At 38.5% G+C, this 19,803-nt stretch overlaps 1 protein-coding gene across 2 annotated transcripts; it reads left to right on the top strand.

Moving 5' to 3' along the window:
- On the top strand, nt 1-18,797 carry atg4a (autophagy related 4A cysteine peptidase). Of its 2 annotated transcripts, none has more exon segments than NM_001016619.2 (13): nt 1-38; nt 4,453-4,575; nt 5,960-6,031; nt 6,585-6,683; nt 8,399-8,500; nt 8,897-8,969; nt 9,491-9,570; nt 10,736-10,917; nt 12,132-12,210; nt 13,011-13,144; nt 15,217-15,273; nt 16,547-16,658; nt 17,543-18,793. In NM_001016619.2, coding segments are annotated over 13 exon segments (1,188 nt in total). In that variant the 5' UTR covers nt 1-28; the 3' UTR covers nt 17,608-18,793.
- Nucleotides 18,798-19,803: the final 1,006 nt, after the last annotated feature.

Below are 19,803 nucleotides of genomic sequence, written 5' to 3'. Positions count from 1 at the left end.
TTTGCCGGTCCCTGGGTGACAGGGCAGGATGGACTCCGGTAAGTGGCCTGGTTAGTCAGTGCATGGGTGCGTTTTTAAACCACGGCTACGTGACGAGAACAGTAAGCCCCCTAAAATAAGGCTTTATATCGAGTGCTATCTCTTAGGCCCTGGGTCTTCTTTCTTAGTTGGTGCACCTTTTAAATCAACTGCTGTGTGCTGTGTGTGTATATACTGTGCCTTGGGTTAAACGTTGCAACTTTTCTTTTCCTCCTTTGTGCAAGTGCATGGGAGCCTAGGCCCAGCTGTGTGCTCTATAAGCGATCTTGTAGCTGCCCATGTCCCTGCAGGGCAGGCAGGTAAGTAGCTTTCTGGGGCAGGTCCAATGACAGAGTTAAAGGAACGAGTAGTATAATGATAACAACCATGCGCTTTCAGTTTCTTTTCCCATAAAGTTTTATATATCCTCTTTCAAAAGATGGCAGTGCTCATTCACAAGCTTCCAAGGAAAGTTTTAGGAAAGTATGTGGGCTTATGTACTCATCCCTATAGCTGTCAGTCATATCTGTCTCTTTGTTTAAAGAGAATGAAAACAACATATAAAATATTTCCTGATAAAATAATTATAAAAAACTTCAATTTACATCATTCATACAAGGTCGGTGTGTTTCATTATAACTACATTATGTCTGTCCATTTCTAGTGTTCGCTGGTTCTGACTTTTGAAACAATGTAGCAGAAGCCAACTGACAGAGCTGCTAAGAAGCATGCAAGATTTCTGCTATATTGTTTCAGAAACAGCAGTGCAGAAGGGTCAGAAAACCAGTTCTTTCCATTGCAATTAAATTTACAAATAGCTTTAAAATCATGTTAAGCAAATGTACATCGGAAAGTAGCTTCCAATTACTTATTCTTTAATAATGCTACATTTTAATTCTGGTTGACATTCACTTTTCAAGCAATGACAATTGCCAGCTTGCTTTTTTTGCTCAGGTTCCATTACATAGAGGCCACATATTCTGTTGCACTTTACAGAGAATATTGTACCCCAAAGGAAACATGTTCATAATTCTGAAAATATATTTGTATAAACATGATTTTCTTTTTGTGCCCCATAATTTTTCCATATCACATTATTAAAGGAAAGGACCAGATTTTCTTTTTGTGCCCTGTAATGTTTCCATATCACATTATTAAAGCAAAGGACCAGATTTACTGGCATATGTTCAAATTTGCACTTGTGTAGTACACTATAGCAACTATTCAGCTATGATCAGGCGTCTGCAGCTTGACCAGCCAAATTGAGCAGACTGCGTGCCATAGCCAAAGGACTAGTTAGTATGGCAGTCAGGGTGACAGTGTTAACAGACCATTCACTACAAAACTCTCCAAATTCAAACTCAAGTCATTTGGTTGGATCCAACAAGGAATTGTGTTGTCATTACTATTCTCTTGGGGTTATGTAATATGAGGTGCAATGTTTGCTACCGTATAGCACCCAAGTCAGCAGGTAGCATTTCCCGGTCACATCTTATTGGTAGCTATGGGTTACTGCACCTGGGCAAATGTTGTGCCTTTTATTACATATGGGGCCATGATATGAAATAGAAATTTAAATTAAAGCAGTTTCAGTGCAACTGTTTTGTTTCAGCTTTTAACTCTGAAAATTCACTTAAGTGTTGTGGCTCCAAGGTCTGCCTGTCCCTGCTCAATATGCATTCAGTAGGATGCTTTTCAGTCGCTAGTATTAGTAGTAATGACGGTGGTTTGCTAATTTCTGGAACCATTGTACAAAAGCCCTGTATGCCATAGTCCTAAGAGTGCTAAAATCCAGTCTGAATTTGTATTGGTGCAAAACTTTTTCGGAAGAAGAGGAATTATGGCATCTATATCGCAGTGTATGCTCCTGCTACTTAACTGAGCTTCCATGTACCTTCACCTTCCTTCTTGATTTCCTCATCTCCTTTCCACTGAATAAGTGAGCCAATATAGGCTATGAGTGACCTCTTGTGTGAGTAGAATGGGTGGTTCACCTTTAAGTTGACTTTAATATGTTACTGAATGCCCTATTTATAGCAACCTTGCAAATGGTCTTCATTATTTATTTTATAGTTTTTTAAATAATTTCCCTTCCATTTTATCTTCTTTCCGTCTTTCAGATGAGTCACTGACCATAGCAGACCAAAAACTATTGCTCTGTGCGGCTATATTTTATTTGTTATTGTTATTTCTTACTACTTTTCTTCCTATTCCATCCTTCACCTATTCATATTCCAGTCTCTCAGTCAAATCAGTGCCCAGTTGCTAGGGTAAATAAGACTCTAGCAACCAGATAGCTGTTGAAATACCAAAATGGAGAGCTGCTGAACAAAAAGCTAAATAACTAAAAAAATTAAAATCTATAAAGGCTGGAGTAGGAGATGTCTAATACTACTTTCTGCTTTCAACTCTCTAACCTCTAAGTTAGTCAGTGACTTTAGGGGAGCCACATGGGACATAACTGTTCAGTCAGTTTGTGGGCACACAGGTCAGATTTAAAAGCAAACTAATTGAACAGTTATGTCCCATATCGCCCTCCCTCAAGTCAATGATTGGCTACTGGTTGCTAAGAGCTTAGAGAGCTGTACATTATGTTTGCCTAAATAAATATATTAGAAATATTTTTTATTTTGCGCAGTCTATCTATTTTACCCAGTTTCATTTTTAAACTTAACTGGTTCTTTAAGGCTAATGTCATACAAGGTAACAGCTTCATCTTATCTCCCCTTGCTTTTCTCCATTTTTCAATTATTTTGCTTGCTTAGATCTAACATCAAAAACCAACAATATACATTTATGTTCCTTAGAGTGCAGTTCAACCCTTCCCAACTAACTTTATTGAAAACATTTTTTATTCTGTGCAGTCTATCTATTTTACTCAGTTTCATTTGTACACTGAACTGTTCCTTATCTTCCTAATAGAAGAATTGTGGAACATCTTCAAACATATAAAACAGTTGTATTCATTTAAAAAAATGATCATCAAAATATGCAATTTTCTGGCCATTCAAGTCTATGGCAGCAAGTAATGTTAAGCCCTGAGTGTGCAGTGGGGGAGAGTGTAGTGAATCTGACTGCTAATACATCAGACAGTATGGATTAAATGCAAGGTTTCAGTAACTATGAAACCTTTTTGAAGATTCAGATTGAGAACAGGAATAATCCAGTGTCTTGGCATGACTGTACATCACTTTTTCCCTAACAATACGTTTAAAAATGCAGATAAAATTATATTTTGTATTTTATATATTTATTTTATTTCTTTCGTTGGAATATTTATCATAGTGGTGGGGGACTAGATGAGTTTTCCTTTATTAATGCAATGTCCATGTTACTAATACATTTGCCGCACTGATAGATCTATAACTTATTAGAGAACTGTATCTGTTGGCTTCCTGTGGGAAATTTCTATCGGGCAGCATAAAATGTCTTTCAGCAGTAATGATTTCACTTGTATATTTTATGACATCTGTTTATGAGTCTATTTATTGAACTGTAAACTACTAAATGGCAAAGACTGGCCCCTCTGGGGGTTATATGTGTAGTCTTTCTATCCTATGGGTAATCACTCACTGGAGTGGAACAGGTTGTGTTGTTTAGTCTGTTGATATAGATTTCCCATCAATCTCTGGAATGATAATAATATGTCATTGCTTCTTTTTCTATCTGCCTGAATGCTGATGTATGACTGAAAGCAATTTCTGTGCTGATGTTTGGGTGCAAGTACTGTGATCTTTATCATTTCTGGTGGGAATTTACCAGCCCTGGAATGGGCTTCAAAATAGGCCCTGAAATTTTAAGTACACGGGGCCCAAACAGCCCCCCAGCAGCCCACTAAAAAGTAACTGTCTGTGGCATCTATGGCACAGCATCCCCTCTGGCTTTTGCCAGAATCCACAGATTGCCAGTGCGGGGCTGGAATTTACTTACTTACACTTTTGCATTTTCTATGCTGTCCAGGGGGGCATGGACAGCATAGAAAATGCAGGAGTAGCAACAGCGTAGGGCAAGAGCACTGGTAACGCTGCTAAATACTGTAGCGTCCTGAAATACCTTAGCATTGGCTTAGTGTGTATCATTGGCAGTAAAACATATCACCTCTGGATACTGACTTACCCTGCATTTTTCTGTGGTTTTGTACCTCATATGTTTTGTCTTCAGGAATTTACACTACACCAGTGCTAAAGTATTTTCAGATGTGTTGCTCATGCTTAGAGAAGATTTTCTGCAGGAGACAAATCTCTTGTGTACCATCACCCTTATCAAACTCTGTTGTGAACTTGGTGTATGGTATGGTGTATGTGAATATATATATATATAATATATATATATTTTTTTTTTTTTTTTTAACTAAATATAGTTATATATGTGTGTATATAGATAGGTCTGTATAGGTATTAAATTAACTATATAACTATTTTTTTTCTTTTCCAGACCCTGTTTCAGATTATTTAAAGCATGAAAATGAACCCATTCTTGAATACTTGGATCTAGAAGAACTTCCTGATTCCGATGAGCCAGTTTATATTTTGGGAAAGCAATATGACATGAAAACAGGTTATACAGATGTTTTAAAATCCCCAGAAATGTGATTGATCTTAGTGTTTAATCTTATTATAGTGTAAAAAAGAATGTGGCTTATTATACCATTTAATAAAGGTTTTAGTAAGAGAGAGGTGTTCCCTACTTTCACAGCCTAATTACTGGAATTAGCATCTGATGCTTTCACAATTGAATGTGATAAAACAAATCGCATCTGTCTTTGGTTAAACAAAAAAAGTATGGGACCTCATCCCAATTGTGTTGAAACACCTAAGCATTTAAGCATGGATCTAATTATTTTTACTGTATAATTTATAATAACTGTACCCATGTTCGTATTTATGGAAAGCACATGTGTGATGCTATATAAATAAATGAATACATACATACATATTGCCATTTTGTTTGGTGTCCCAGGCTTCCCCTGTGCCTGTTGAAGCTGAGTTCAATCTCCCAAGAAGTTCTGTAGTAAGCATACTTTTACCCAGGGTAGAGCAGGCAATGTCTGGGACAACAGAATGATTTGGCGGTGCAGCAGTCACAGGAAAAGTACCCTGTGCAAGTGCATTATTTTAAGATGATGAGCATTAGCCCTGGAAGGAAGGGTGGTGGCTCAGTGGCAACACTTCTGCTTTGCCTTGCTGGGTTCCTGAGTTTGATTCCGCTTTGAGCACTATCTGATGAGTTTGTATGTTCTCTCTGTATCTGCATGGATTTACTCTGGGTACTCTGACTTTCAAAAAATAGACAATGCTGAACATTTACTTATAATTGTCTCTACATGTGTTTAAACAGAGGCAATTCTCAGTATTGTCTATGGCAGGGTATTTTTTGGAGTTTAGTAGCCATGAAAAAGTAGCTGCTACTAGTAGCTCAGTGTGTCTTCACCCTGAAGACACACAGAGCGACTTAGTAGCAGCTACTTATCATGGCTACTAAACACCAGAAAATCCCATGCAATAGACAATACTGAGAATTGCCTCTGCTTAAACAAACATAGAGACAATTATCAGTAAATGATCGGCATTGTCTATTTTTGTAGCCATGACAAGGTGCTGCTACTAGTAGCTCTGTGTGTCTTCATATTAAAGGAAAAGTAAATCTTGGGCTGAATGAAATAGATTTTTGTTTTTACAAAATCAATATATTTTCCATCAGCCTTTAATAAAGTGATACTGATGTGTTTCTACAAATGACCAAAGTTTTTAGTATTACTGACAAGCATTGTTTGCTTCTTTTTATACATCACCTCTGCAACTCAACTCTGTTATTTACAAGACCATGTCAGGATCCCAGTATCAGTATTATCTACTGAGCCATAACTGTTTCTAAACCTACTCCAAAGACTTAATAACTGGGTAGAGTGCAGCACTTTAAAAGGGCTCTGTTTTTATTTCAGAGAAATGTAATCTCCAGTCAGATATCGTTTCCCGTTTGTGGTTTACATATAGGAAAAAATTCTCTCCTATTGGTGAGTGTTAAATTCTTCCTTCTTTACACTTCACAAAGAATTCTTAATGCTTTAATAAAAAAAAAAGTGTTTATAACCCTACAGTGCATTATGGGCTTTAGTGCTTTTTCTGTAAATGCAGATTATACACAATTATAGAACATGGGAGCACAATATTTCAAGTTATGCTTTTTTACCAGTATGACATAACTGACTGCTACAGTAGTTGACTTTCTGTAAATACTGACCTTACAGAACTTCACAGGTCTTAAGGCATGGTGCTCTAAATTATGTAGAGACTGGAATATTCCAGGTCCCAAGGATTCTGGATAACAGATCCCATAGCTGTATTTCTCTAATCTGTGGTCTGTCTTTGACACTTCGACCTTTGTTCACGCTTTTCATTCATAGCTTCTCTATAATCACAGTTACTATACAATTTTAATACTATACAATAACTATAAGAATAATTATAGGCATGTTGTTTCATTTTTCTTTCTTAAAATTTGCTGTGCCCTTATACTTTACTGTTTGTATAAGGAAAATATTTAAATGAGTTGTCCTTTATTGTTAGGAGGAACAGGCCCCTCTTCTGATGCAGGATGGGGATGCATGCTCAGGTGTGGACAGATGATGCTGGCTCAGGCTCTTATATGCCAGCACCTAGGAAGAGGTAGGTAAAACTGCCAGGAGGGCCCCAGTCAATGACCTATATGCTGCCAAGTCTGGAGGGGCTGAGTCTATGGCTTCTGTCGACCCATGTACATAGTTACATAGTTAAGTTGGGTTGAAAAAAGACTAAAGTCCATCAAATTCAACCCTTCTAACCGAACCCCAGTGACTCACATAGACCCAAACCGACCTGTCTATACACTGAACTATATAGACCAACATCAATGTTAATTGTAAATTTTAGTTTTGCAATAGCCTTATTTCTTCAAGAACTCATCCAAACCCTCTTTAAGGCATTAACAGAATCTACCATCACAACATCACTAGGAAGGGCATTCCCCAACCTCACTGCCCTCACCATGAAAAACCACCTACACTGCTTCAAATGATAGTTCCGTTCCTGTAATCTAAAGGAGTGGCCTCTAGTGCGCTGATCTTATAGTTTCAACAAACAACTCTGTGTGGAATTCAGACACCCTACTATTATATCAAGTTGCCTTATATCAGAGTGTACTGTTCTCTTTTATTCTCATTTTCACCAAAAGCAGATTATAAAGTGCAATGGATTAATTTTTCACTATAGTGAGGGGTCTTTTTTATTGCATATCTTGTGTTTTTTATTGTTTGTATAATTTTTTGATTCCAAAGAAGACTGGCCAGTCGCTAATGAATTATATGTGTCTTTATTATTGATGTCTTTATTTGGATAGTGGTACCTAACTTTTATTATGCTGGTTTGAGCCACCAGTAAGTGAAATCCAGTTTGGTATAATATTGTAAGAGGGTTTTCTTTTTAATATAACTTAAAGTTTAAACCTTCCATCCCCTTTACCAGTGTAGAGAGAGTGCACATCTTTTCAGCTCATTAATATCCTTCTTAAGGACTGGAACACAAAACTGCACTACATACTCAAGGTGAGGCCTTACCAGGGACCTATAAAGAGGCAAAATTATGTTTTCATCCCTTGCCCTTTTTATACAAGACAGCACTTTATTTGCTTACTAGTCATTAAATGACATTGCCTGGAATTAGACAACTTGTTATCTACAAAAATCCCCAGATCCTTCTCAATTAAGGATCCCCCCAACACACTACCATTTAGTGTATAACTTGCATTTATATTATTTCTATCAAAGAGAATAACTTTGCTCTTTTTAACATTGAACCTAATTTTGCATTTTGCTGCCCAGTTTTACAATTTTGTCAAATCACTCTGCAAAGTAGAGTTTTGCACAATTTAGTATCGTCTGCAAAAACGGAACCTGTGCTTTCAATGGCCACCACCAGGTCATTAATAAACGAGTTAAAAAGCAAAGGACCAACTTTATTACTAGTTTACTACTACATTCTGTAATCTATACTTCAGCCAGTTCTCTATCCAAGTACAAATATATAAGTATGTTTCAGGCCGATATTACTCAGTATCATTAACTTTCTGTGTAGTGCTGTATGAGAGTTCCTCACCTCCTCATAAAAGGCAATTAAAGTAGTCTGGCAAAATCTGTTACGCATAAAACCATGGTGGCACAAACTTATAGTATTGTTATTTTGTAATGTATTCAAGTATCCTAATCCTTATTACTCCTACCAAAAGCTTTCCTACCACTGATGTCAGACAAATGAAGGGCTGCCTTAAGCCTACTGGGACAGAGCAATAAGTATTATTATTACTGCACTAGCACCAGCATTGTATCAGCATTATATCTATCTTTTAGATTGGCGGTGGGAGAAACACAAAGAGCACCCAGAAGAGTATCGCCAAATCCTGCAGTGTTTTTTGGATAGAAAGGACTGTTGTTATTCTATTCATCAAATGGGTAAGAAAGTAATTTAGGGAATGCTGTCATCAGATGATTGCCTTATAGTACTTGAACTCGAGGTTTCTTTGCATAAGTGTGCCAGTGGCAAGTTTTGTTCCTAGCCCCTTTGGGTACGTTGAGTGCGAAAAGGCAATGAAATGCATTCTAAGCAAATTGCTGGCCCAATAAAACTTCATCTCTGTGCCAGAGGAGAATGCAGCATGTGATGTATCTGTATGTATGCCTGGTCCAGGGAAGCTGTTTTAAAGTCTGCAAATCCAAAGGAAGAAAAGTAAAATGGCAAAAAATGTCATAATTCCTTAATATGTGCACAGTACTGAGACTTTTTTTATTGCTTGTGCCAGCTTATTGCTAATATGCATTCATTTGTTTTCGTTTTGTGTGGAAAACCAGCACAGATGGGCGTGGGAGAAGGAAAGTCTATAGGCGAATGGTTTGGACCAAACACAGTGGCTCAGGTCTTAAAGTAAGTACTTTAACGGGATCTCTTACCCGGAAACCCGTTATCCAGAAAGTTCCAAATTATGGAAAGGCCATCTTCCATAGACTCCATTATAAGAAAATAATTCTAATTTTTAAAAATAATTTCCTTTTTCTCTGTAATTATAAAACAGTACATTTTACTTAATCCCAACTAAGATCTAATGAATTCTTTGGAGGCAAAACAAGCCTATTGGACTTAAGTTATGGAGATCTAAATTACAGAAAGATCCCTTATCCGGAAAACCCCAGGTCCCGAGCATTCTTGATAACAGGTCCCATACCTGTACATAAATAATCCAATGTTATTGATAGACATGGTGCTTTGTAAATATGAGCCTATATCTGGTTTAATGTTGTGCTAACAGTAAATTCCAACTTGTCCTCAATCGATTATGCGAGGTCTGAATTAGTGTAGTGTCTGAAGCAGGTGTAGCTAAAATACACAAATAGAACAGTCACTAAATGCCCCTATTAATGTACAAATATTTTTGTATATATTTGCAGGAAACTTGCTTTATTTGATGAGTGGAATTCACTCGCTGTCTACGTTTCCATGGATAACACTGTTGTCATTGAAGACATCAGTAAGTAAACATTTTTTGTTATATGTCTGTTAATGTATTATACTAGGGATCCCCAACCTTTTATACCTGGGAGCCACATTCAAATGGAAAATGTGTTGGGGAGCAACACAAGCAAGAAAAAAGTTCCTGGGGGTGCAAATTTAGAGCTATAATTGGCTATTTGGTAGCCCCTGTGTGTACTGGAAGCCAATAGAAGGCTCTGTTTGGCTTTACACTGGGTTTTATGCAACCAAAACTTGCCTCCAAGCCAGAAATTCAAAAATGGGCATCTACAGTACTTTGAGGCCCCTGGGAGCAACATCCAAGGGGTTGGAGATCAACATGTCGCTCATGAACCACCGATTGGGGATCACTGTATTATACAAATAATATCAGGGAAAGGGAAAGGATTTTCTACTTAAACTGTTAATGGCAGTCATGCACAATACAATCTAACCATAGAGTCTGCCTATTTCTATACTTCCAATCAGTCTGTATAAGCTCCCAGAATATGTATAGAGTCATCTGTTAATCCAGCACAGGAAGGGGCAGATTCACTAGATGTGCACCAAGGGACTGTCTATCCTAAAAACCTTTTGGTAAGTAGCATAGTATTCCACCTTACTGCCACCTTACTGTTATGGTTGGCAAAAAACTTTTATTTTGCCAGGAGAGGTACATGGATGGTATAGGAGACTAAAGAGTTTGAGCTACTTATAATGGGGCTAAAGGAAACATTAAAGGGGATCTCTACCCAAAATCTTGCCTAATGAAAGTTTAATTCTCAGCAACTTTTTAGACACCATTTAAAAATGGTATTAATGGTAACCACTGCTCCAACATGATTACTCATATGTGACTGAACACTTTACTCTCAGTGAGCCTAACCACTTGACATCAATCTACTGTACTGTAGATTTTTACACTATTTTAAGATTTGCTTATTAGAACTCACGTGCTGCCTTTCATTCAGTTTTACACGGTTTATTTTTTTTCCATTTACTGCCATGCATTCCACTAAAATATCTACATTTATGCATCAACAATAAAGGTGGGAAAGTAATCCCCCAAAAGTAATGTGCCTATGCAATTGTGTGATTTATAAATTTTAATCTACTTGTGCAAAGAATGTTGAGCAGACACAATACAGGTGTATAAATCTGATTGGTAATGTTTTACCATCAAGAGACCATGTGTAAGTACCAGCCACACAGCTGCAGCATGGCGCAGGCTGCCTCCTATCAAAGCACCTGGAGCAGATGTAGAGACGCATCAGGACAAAGCTCAGGATGGAGGCCACTGCTGCTTATCGTGCCTCTCCGTCTAGGGATAAACCACATCAATCCTGTATATGTTGATGCTTTTAAGGTGAGTTATTGTAATCATTGCCACAACTTTATTCATATGAAAGTAATTGTAATGACAGAACTGTGAATTAAAAACCAACACCCTGGAACGAAATGTTGACAGTACAGGTATAGGATCCGATTATAGGTATAGGAATTCCTTTTTCTCTGTAATACTAAAACAGTACCTTGTACTTCAGAGGTCCCCAAACTTTTATACCTGTGAGCAACATTCAAGTGAAAAAGTGTTGGTGAGCAACACAAGCATGAATAAAAGTTCCAGAGGTGCCAAATAAAGGCTATGATTGACTATTTGGTAGCCCCTTTGTGGACTGGCAACCTATAGGAGGCTCTGTTTGTCAGTACACCTGGTTTTTATGCAACCAAAACTCGCCCAAAAGCTACCCCTGGGAGCAACATCTAAGGGGTTGGTGAGCAACATGTTGCTCGCGAGCCGCTGGTTGGGGATCACTGTTGTACTTGATCCCAACTTAGATATAATTAATCCTTATTGGAGGCAAAACTATTTGAATGATTTTTAGTAGAAGTAAGGTTCGAAGATCCAGTTTACGGAAAGACCCTTTATCCAGGAACACCAGGTCCTGATCATTCTGTCATTCTGGACATATATACTGTACATATATGTAGAAAAAGTCTGAGGCACACACTTATAGGAGTTACAACCTGGGGGCAAATAAGAGAGACAATATAAATATGTAAAAAATGCTGATGCACACCAGGAAAATTTTATCAAAAAAAGATACTCATTTTATTTCCATCGACGTTCGATCCTCACTCATATATATATATATATATATATGATAAAGTATCATTTAGATTAATCGCTGTGGTACACTAGGCATTTCTGTCATTCATATATCACTTTATTAAAGCTGGTATATTACCAGTTGGGTATCTAGTGACACTGACATAAAAACATTAATAGTTAATATGCCCTTATCCTCAGGAGTGCTAAAATAATTTTTAAAAAAAGTACTTAGATAATAGCTATTTATTTTGTTGTTCATATTATTAGGCAAGCACCTAGGGACAGATTCAAAGTTTTAAGGATATGATACCTTCCCATAGGAGAATGGGATTAAAAAAGAAACAAGAAGCACCCAATGAAAGTTAGTGTGAAGATGACCTATCCTCAAGAGTGCTAAACTAGTTTCATGCAACAAAAAAGTAACTGTGATGATAATTTTGTTTATTTTGTGTTTCTTTTCTCTCTAGGCATGCTTTAAAATGCCCCAGTCATTAGGAGCTTTAGGAGGAAAACCAAATCATGCCTATTATTTTATAGGGTTTTCAGGTAATGTTTCTTATTGAAAACCTCTCCCTACTTTATTAGTTTAGTATTGTTCTTACTATGCACACATTTACTTTATCAACTGTTAAAGAAAGGATTGTAAATTCTGAAAGTGCAGCTATGGAGAAATATTAACTCGATTGCTGAAAGGGTGACCACATGGGGCATTCTGTGGGAAGGTGTGGCAGCAAGTCTGGATGGCCCAAGTGGCACAGTACACCAAATATAGGTAAACTTTACCATAAATAAACCTCAACATGGAGCTGCACCCTTTATTTAAACCATTAAATGGGTAGTTCACCTTTATAACCTTTAAGTATGATGTAAACTTTGATATTCTGAGACAGTTTGCATTTGATCTTAATTTTTTGTGGTTTGTGTAAGTTATTTAACATTTTGTTTAGCAGGTCTCCAGTTTGGAATTCCAGAAGGTATCTGGTTACTTGGGTCCTATTTACCCTGGCAACCAGGCAGTGGTTTAAATGAGAGCCTGGGAGTAGGAGATGTTTCAGTAGGAAATAACTAAAACAACTATATATATATATAAAAAAAAATAATGAGACCAATTGAAAAGTTTCTAGGAATTGGACATTTAATGATAAATGTTAAGGTAAAAGTGAACAAAACAATCAGAGGCAAAACTGCAAGCCATTTTACCCAGAATTCAATATAAACAGTCTGTATAAAACAACACAGTAATGCAAATAAATAAACAATATTTCACTAAAAAAGGTCTGATCGTAAATTAATTTCATTCTGAAAAATATTTAGGTGGTTACCTACTGTTCTATTATTTTCTGTAGGAGATGAAATAATCTACTTGGATCCTCATACCACGCAGACGTTTGTAGACACCGAGGACCAGGACCAGACGTACCACTGCCAAAAAGGCCCTAACAGTATGAAGGTTTTGAATCTGGACCCTTCAGTAGCATTGGCAAGTTTGTTTACAAATGCACGGTTTTGTTTATTAGGATAAATGCTAGACCAGGGGTCTGCAACCTTTAAGACATGAAGAGCCACTTGGACCCGTTTTCGAAAAGAAAAAAAAACTTGGAGCTGCAAAACCATTATAAAACAAATCTAACACAGCCCCCCTATAATGTGCCAGAGTCCAGGCCCCCCTATAATGTGCCAGAGTCCAGGCCCCCCTATAATGTGCCAGAGTCCAGGCCCCCCTATAATGTGCCAGAGTCCAGGCCCCCCTATAATGTGCCAGAGTCCAGGCCCCCCTATAATGTGCCAGAGTCCAGGCCCCCGTATAATGTGCCAGAGTCCAGGCCCCCGTATAATGTGCCAGAGTCCAGGCCCCCCTATAATGTGCCAGAGTCCAATAGCCCCCCTATAATGTGCCAGAGTCCAGGCCCCCCTATAATGTGCCAGAGTCCAATAGCCCCCCTATAATGTGCCAGAGTCCAATAGCCCCCCTATAATGTGCCAGAGTCCAGGCCCCCCTAAAAGTGTGACTTACCTCCTGAGAGCGAATCACGCGCCTTCCTTCAGCCCAGTCCTCCTCTTCAGCGCACCGGCAGTCTGGCGGCGCGATGACGTCATCGCGGTCCGGCGGCCTCTCTGATAGGCTGCCGGCCAGCAGCAGCACACACACCATCCTCCGCGGAGAGCAGCACCTGAAAAGCCACTGAAAGATTAGTCACTAGCTTTTCAGGCGCTGCTCGCCGCGGAGGATGATAGTCACGCGGAGGATGATAGTCACCAGCCACCGGAGCCGCACCTAAGGCCAATACGAGCCGCGGGTTGCCGACCTCTGTGCTAGACTGAGGTGTAAAAATTATACTGTGGTTCTTCCTGGGCAGAGGGGGACTGAAGTTACTGATGCAGGAAGCATTTGTTGATGTTTCGCTGCTCAGTTCTATCACACTGTTTGATAGGAATGATAGAACTGGACAAAGAAGGATAAATAAAAACCTCAATATAGATTTCTCACATCTTTCCCAATCAGAAATTTACTATTTCCTTGACAACTTCATAGTCTGAAACTGACCAGCAGGTGGTGGTATTGTAACAAAATGTTAACAGCACACCTTCCCCTTAATATCATTATATCTTGAAAAAAAATGAATGAATGAATGCAAATTACAAAAGTGCTAAGAATAGCACTCTCATCAATTTTACATTGTAATTCTTCTGTGGATTTTTTCTTTAGTCTAGATATCTTCTTAAAGCCACTCTTCTCACTAACCTGATGAAAAAAAATCCTAGAGCAGGGCCAGGCCAAGTTAAACAGATGCCCTAAGCAACCCGTGCATGTCCCCTAATCTGTGTGCGAGCGTGCAGGCACGCACTAAAGAGCAGGAGGAGGGGGCAGGGGATTGCCAAAAGTGTTGGCATTTCAGGTCCTCCAGGGCCCCAACTAGGGGAAAGCAGGCAGAAGAGGTATGTGCCCAGCACCCCCTGCGGTTATGCCTCTTTTGCCTACCCCTATTTTTGGCCCTGTCCTAGAGTGAAATATACAATACATTTCGGATACATTTCTCTGACTGCTATAGGCAGAATGCTGTTTTAGTGTAATGGCACACAGGGTGCTATGAGCAGGACTTGTCAGCGTACTACTGTGCTTCCAAGCATCTATAACTAAGTAAGCCCTGGCACAGTCACTTACAGATAGTTTCAAGGTATCGAAAAGATTATCACCCACCATAAAGCATATTGCCTCATAAGATTTCTTATGGTACATTATATGTTTTGATCATTGCAGTGCTCTAGTGAAAAAAGTGCAATAGGCAACACACCCAAAATCACCTATTTCTGCTTCTCTTAGCAAAGCTTTGGAAAAGCTCTGCCTATGGCAGTTGCACATGGCAACCCCACTGCCGAAATGAACAAATCTGAGCAGGGTCCATCTGACACTGCCTGTGTGTGGCATAGACAGCATTGCCTTTTGTTTCTGACCTCATTTCTCATGATTTTCTGATAATGCATATAAACTGTATTAAATTCCACTTTCCTATAGTCAGTGCTTTTATTTTTCTGTTTATCTTTTATCCCCAGGGCTTCTTTTGTAAAGATGAAAATGATTTCGATAACTGGTGTGAAGTGATAGAAAAGGTAATAAAGCATTTATTGCTCTGCGCTGTACATGTATTTTAATCAGTTTGGGCCATGTACACTGTTAATGAATAGATGCATAGTAATACAAATATTAATAGTAAAGCTTGCCTAACATGCACCATTTCTTCTATTGATGAGATTGTGTTTTACTTGGCATCATAGGGCTTTGTCTTATCACATGCCAGGTACATCAAGGTGATAAGACTCTACCACCAACCACATTTTCTAGGTTCACTAGAACTAGTATTTTGTAGAGTTGAAGGAAAGATTCAGCAGCAGTCCTATGTAGGTGACTTACAGCCCTCTGTTTTCCCTGATGCACTTACTTTTGGGCATAGGTTTTCTGGTTTTCCCTTCTCTCCACTTTATAGCTTGCTTCAGCTTGCACTTCCGAAAACTAAATCTAAAAATTGGGATCTGGAAAGGACAGTGACAGATAATTAAGGGGGCCGTAATTTGAACCTAATTTGAACCTGGGGGGCCGTAATTTGAACCTGGTTGCTGTATGTGCGGACCCTCATAGCAGCAATGTGCATGCTGACAGTCCATCAGTAATAGGTTACATTTACTATTATGTTGTCATTTCAGATGCTCTGTATTTTACTTGTTGTTTAAAAAGCTTACCATTATTTTCCCCTTTGAGGCAGGAATGCGCCAGTCAGTTGGATAAAGTTTCACGTATAATTATTAAAGGGGAACTCCAAATTCCAAATGAAAGCTTGTTAAAGAGCCCCACACAACACAAAAAGTCCCTATTATACCTACACATTGTAATCTGTTCCTTCAAAAAGTATGAATAAACAACATATTTATTTGCAGAAATCCAGCTACCAAACAGTTCTCTTTCTGTATCATTTGAGATCCTGGCAAGGGAGGAGGGAATACAAAGCTGATGTTACAAATTTTTACAACTTTTCTGCAGCTTACAGACAGCATATAGGAACTACATAACCCACAATACATTGCACTGTGATGTTCCTTTCCTTATTGACATCATGTGTGCAGGGATTTGGAGGATTCAGGTTAAGGACAGTTGACAACTGTTACATTTTATTTGAGTCTCAAAGTAGTCAGGCAGGTCAGCAGGAGAACAGAGGGCCGGGCTTAGGTAACTGTTCCAAACCATATTATTACATTACAATCATGAACAGTTGGAAACTCTTTAAATGATGTATATTGAAAAGTTGCTTGAAATTATGTTTGTTTTTCAAAAAAGGTAACATTGTGTTTGGATGGATTTCCCCTTTAATAATTTAAATTTGTCTTTTAGGAAATTCTAAAACATCAGAGTTTACGGATGTTTGAATTAACACCAAAGCATCCCCCTCACTGGCCACCTTTTATACCTCCGACAAAACCAGAAGTGACCACTACCGGAGCAGGTATTATATATAGAGAGTCTCAAACCATATGTAAATTGACAGATCATGTTTATACAAGTATGGGATCTCTTAATAGGCAGACACTTGAGGCCCACTAAAAAACCCAATGCCAGGGGCATTTGGTAAAAATTGACCACATCCACTCTACTCTGGTATGTCATACCCCCTAGCCAGTAACAAAAGCTGTAAGGAATATATAGCTTTATTCAGGTAATTTTAGCTCACTGGAAGCCAAGATTAGGTCAGTTTCCAATGAGCATGCTGGTGCTTCAGTGATTTCTACTAGCCTTTTAAATTTTAGAAAGGGGGTATGTTATCCCCATTATATTGGGTTTCCTTCGCACTATATATTCTGACCTCTGAAAATAAATAATTAGTTCTGTATTAAGTTTATAAAGTCAGAAAAACTTTTCCTTAAAGTGAAACGGACATATTAAAACCATAGGTTTATGTCACACTGGGAAATTAGTAGCTGTGACTTGTAGATGGGCAGAAATAGGCTTATAATAATTTTTATAGTGCAGTTAGCCTATAGAAATTAATAATTCAAAAAAGCTTATCCCTGGATAAGTAAGCTCATTAGGTGTATGACAGTTTAAGTTTGTGGAGGGTTTTCGAAACCTGTGATGAACTGCTTGGGTATTGGGGCTGGTGCTCCTGTTAGCATAAACCTGCACCAACCTGGGGTACTTTTGAGCGAGCACCACAGCTGTTGTCTTCTTAAGCTTCTTCTGGTGCATGTGTAGAAGAGTAAAAAGTCTGATTTTTGCTTAAAGTTGGGCTATTCACTCTACTGCACATGTGCACATCTAGCCCCCCCCCCCTCCCCCCAGTGATTTTTCATAGTGAAATATCATAATTGCTGGTGCTGTTCTATTTTTCAGAACTCATTGAGTCTACTGATAAACTGTTTGACGTAGAAGAAGAGTTTGAGATTCTGAGTGTTTAATGCAATCTCGGTCGGATTCTGTCACCTTACGCAAGCAAGCTTTTCTAACCAGAAAGTGCCTCAGACCTCATGGAGAGCAGAGCACAGTACCAAACCCCTTGCCAGGATTCTGTGGAATGAGTAGAAAACTCCATGAGTCGAAAGGATGGAAGGCCCCCTTCCAGTTCCTTGTGTGAACCTATCTCAATTTAGAGGGTATACATGCAATACACAGTGTTTACATTTTCCCTCCGTGCATCCCATGGGCGGTGAATGGAGATAGCAGTGAGACACTTGCGATGTAGTACAAGTAAAGGTTTATGCAGTACTTTACTAGCTGCAAGCCTCCAAAAGCATACCTTTTTTATAAATCATTGTTTTTAACATGTTAAATGCTGGATATATTTATACTGTATATGTATTCTTTATGTGTGAGCTAATACCATCCCTGCAGGGGAGTTTTCAGTGTCTACCAAAGGGCTAGTCATTATGCAGCCTTTTAACTGGTGGTGTGCTACAGTAAGTGCCATCAATGGCTGAATATGGTTTGAGTAGTAGTGCAACAACAGCAGTCATGGGAGTAATGGGAATCCATGCACTAACGTCTCGTACTAACTATTATTTTTACTATAACTTCCAGAGGACCTTCAGTCTTACAGAAGGCTGTGTAAAGCTGTATTACAGATGTCTGCGCACAGCCTGTATTGGTTCATTTAACTGTTGCCGTTTTAAGTCATTTTCAGAAACCGTTGTTATTGTTGTGATGGTTTATTTCACTTTTGCCAAGTAGCTTACTTGCACACAGTGGTATGGGCATAAGGAAAATAGAAGCATATCTTATACTTCTGGACTTACTCAGTGTAACCCTAAGATATGCCGTAGGTTATCAGAACAGTTAAACCATGTAAACAACAAGCATGGTTCATTCACAGTTTCCTTCCATATTTATACTTATAGGTAAGTGTAAATGCCCTTTTTTAAAGCCGCATGAGGGCATTGCTAGATAGTGTTATCATTTATTTATTTTGAAATCTGAATTTATACAACAGATTTTCTCTAGTAGCACTTTTGCCTTTAGATCCATTCAAAAGCATTATGGTGGCATTATACAGCTGTTGGTTTTGTTAGCCAGCACTTCAGTATTGTTGTTTTCACTCTCACAAGAACAAATCTGCCACTGATTTTTAATAAAGGAATAATGTTTAAATTGAGCTGTTATGATTTAATACAGTACATGTGGGGTTGTACGTGCTGGGTTTCGGCAGTCTCGCAGCAAGCTAAAAGTATGGTGCTGTTTTTCCCCAGTGTGCATATATGTATAGATTATTTTGTGCATAGTCTTTATACGGGTAATATGCAACAAGTGTCAAGAACCAGTGGCCCTTTATTAATTATGCTGATGTATAGTGAAACACTTGGACAGGTAATGAAAGGCCTACAGATGTGAGTCTGTATCCAGTTCTGCTGAAAGGATTTGTCGAGTGGATCTGTTATTACTGGCATTCCTTTAAAGATTTGGCAGGGTCCTTTCGTGCATCTCTAAACAACATTTAGTGGATATTCTAATACTGAGGTTTCCTGTGTGTAACAGTTCAGCAGCACAGATGGAAAGAACTGCATTTGGCATTGAGCCACAGATCTGGATTGAGAGCTGGAGCAATATACATGTGCTGCAATCTATAATAGATTTTACCACCATGTCCTGTCAGGCTTTTCACAGTTCCACAAGATTCAGATTGAACATCAGGTTTTTTGGACAGAAACACTAGCAGATAACATGTTTATTTGAAAACTGACTGTGTCTACCCAGCTTTATGCAGGCATGGTGCTTCTAACATGGTGATATTGATAATGCCATTTGGTGACCGTTGCACCACCTCTAACTAGAGTGAACAGATCACCTGAAAATTCAGGGCATGTCTGATAAATTCATGTTGCGGGGCTGCACTTATTGAATTTACATTTAATTGCAATCAGTGCAGCCCATCTAGCTGGATTTTCTAGACATTTCCCTGAATTTTCAAGTGACCTTTAAGTTTACTTAACTTGCTTGAGATTCATTCATTTAGCCCATAATCGTATGAATTATATTTTGTTATCAGGTTATGTGAAGCAACAATTGGCCCTCATATTACTTGATCAGATGCTGGTCCAGAGGCAGGGTAACTAGTTTATAGCTCATATAGAAGGCATCTGCCTAAACTACCCCTTAAAACT

This window comes from Xenopus tropicalis, chromosome 8 (assembly GCF_000004195.4).
Source record: "Xenopus tropicalis strain Nigerian chromosome 8, UCB_Xtro_10.0, whole genome shotgun sequence".
In the NCBI taxonomy this organism is placed as follows: Eukaryota; Metazoa; Chordata; class Amphibia; order Anura; family Pipidae; genus Xenopus; species Xenopus tropicalis.
This window is presented reverse-complemented; position numbering and strand designations above follow the sequence as displayed.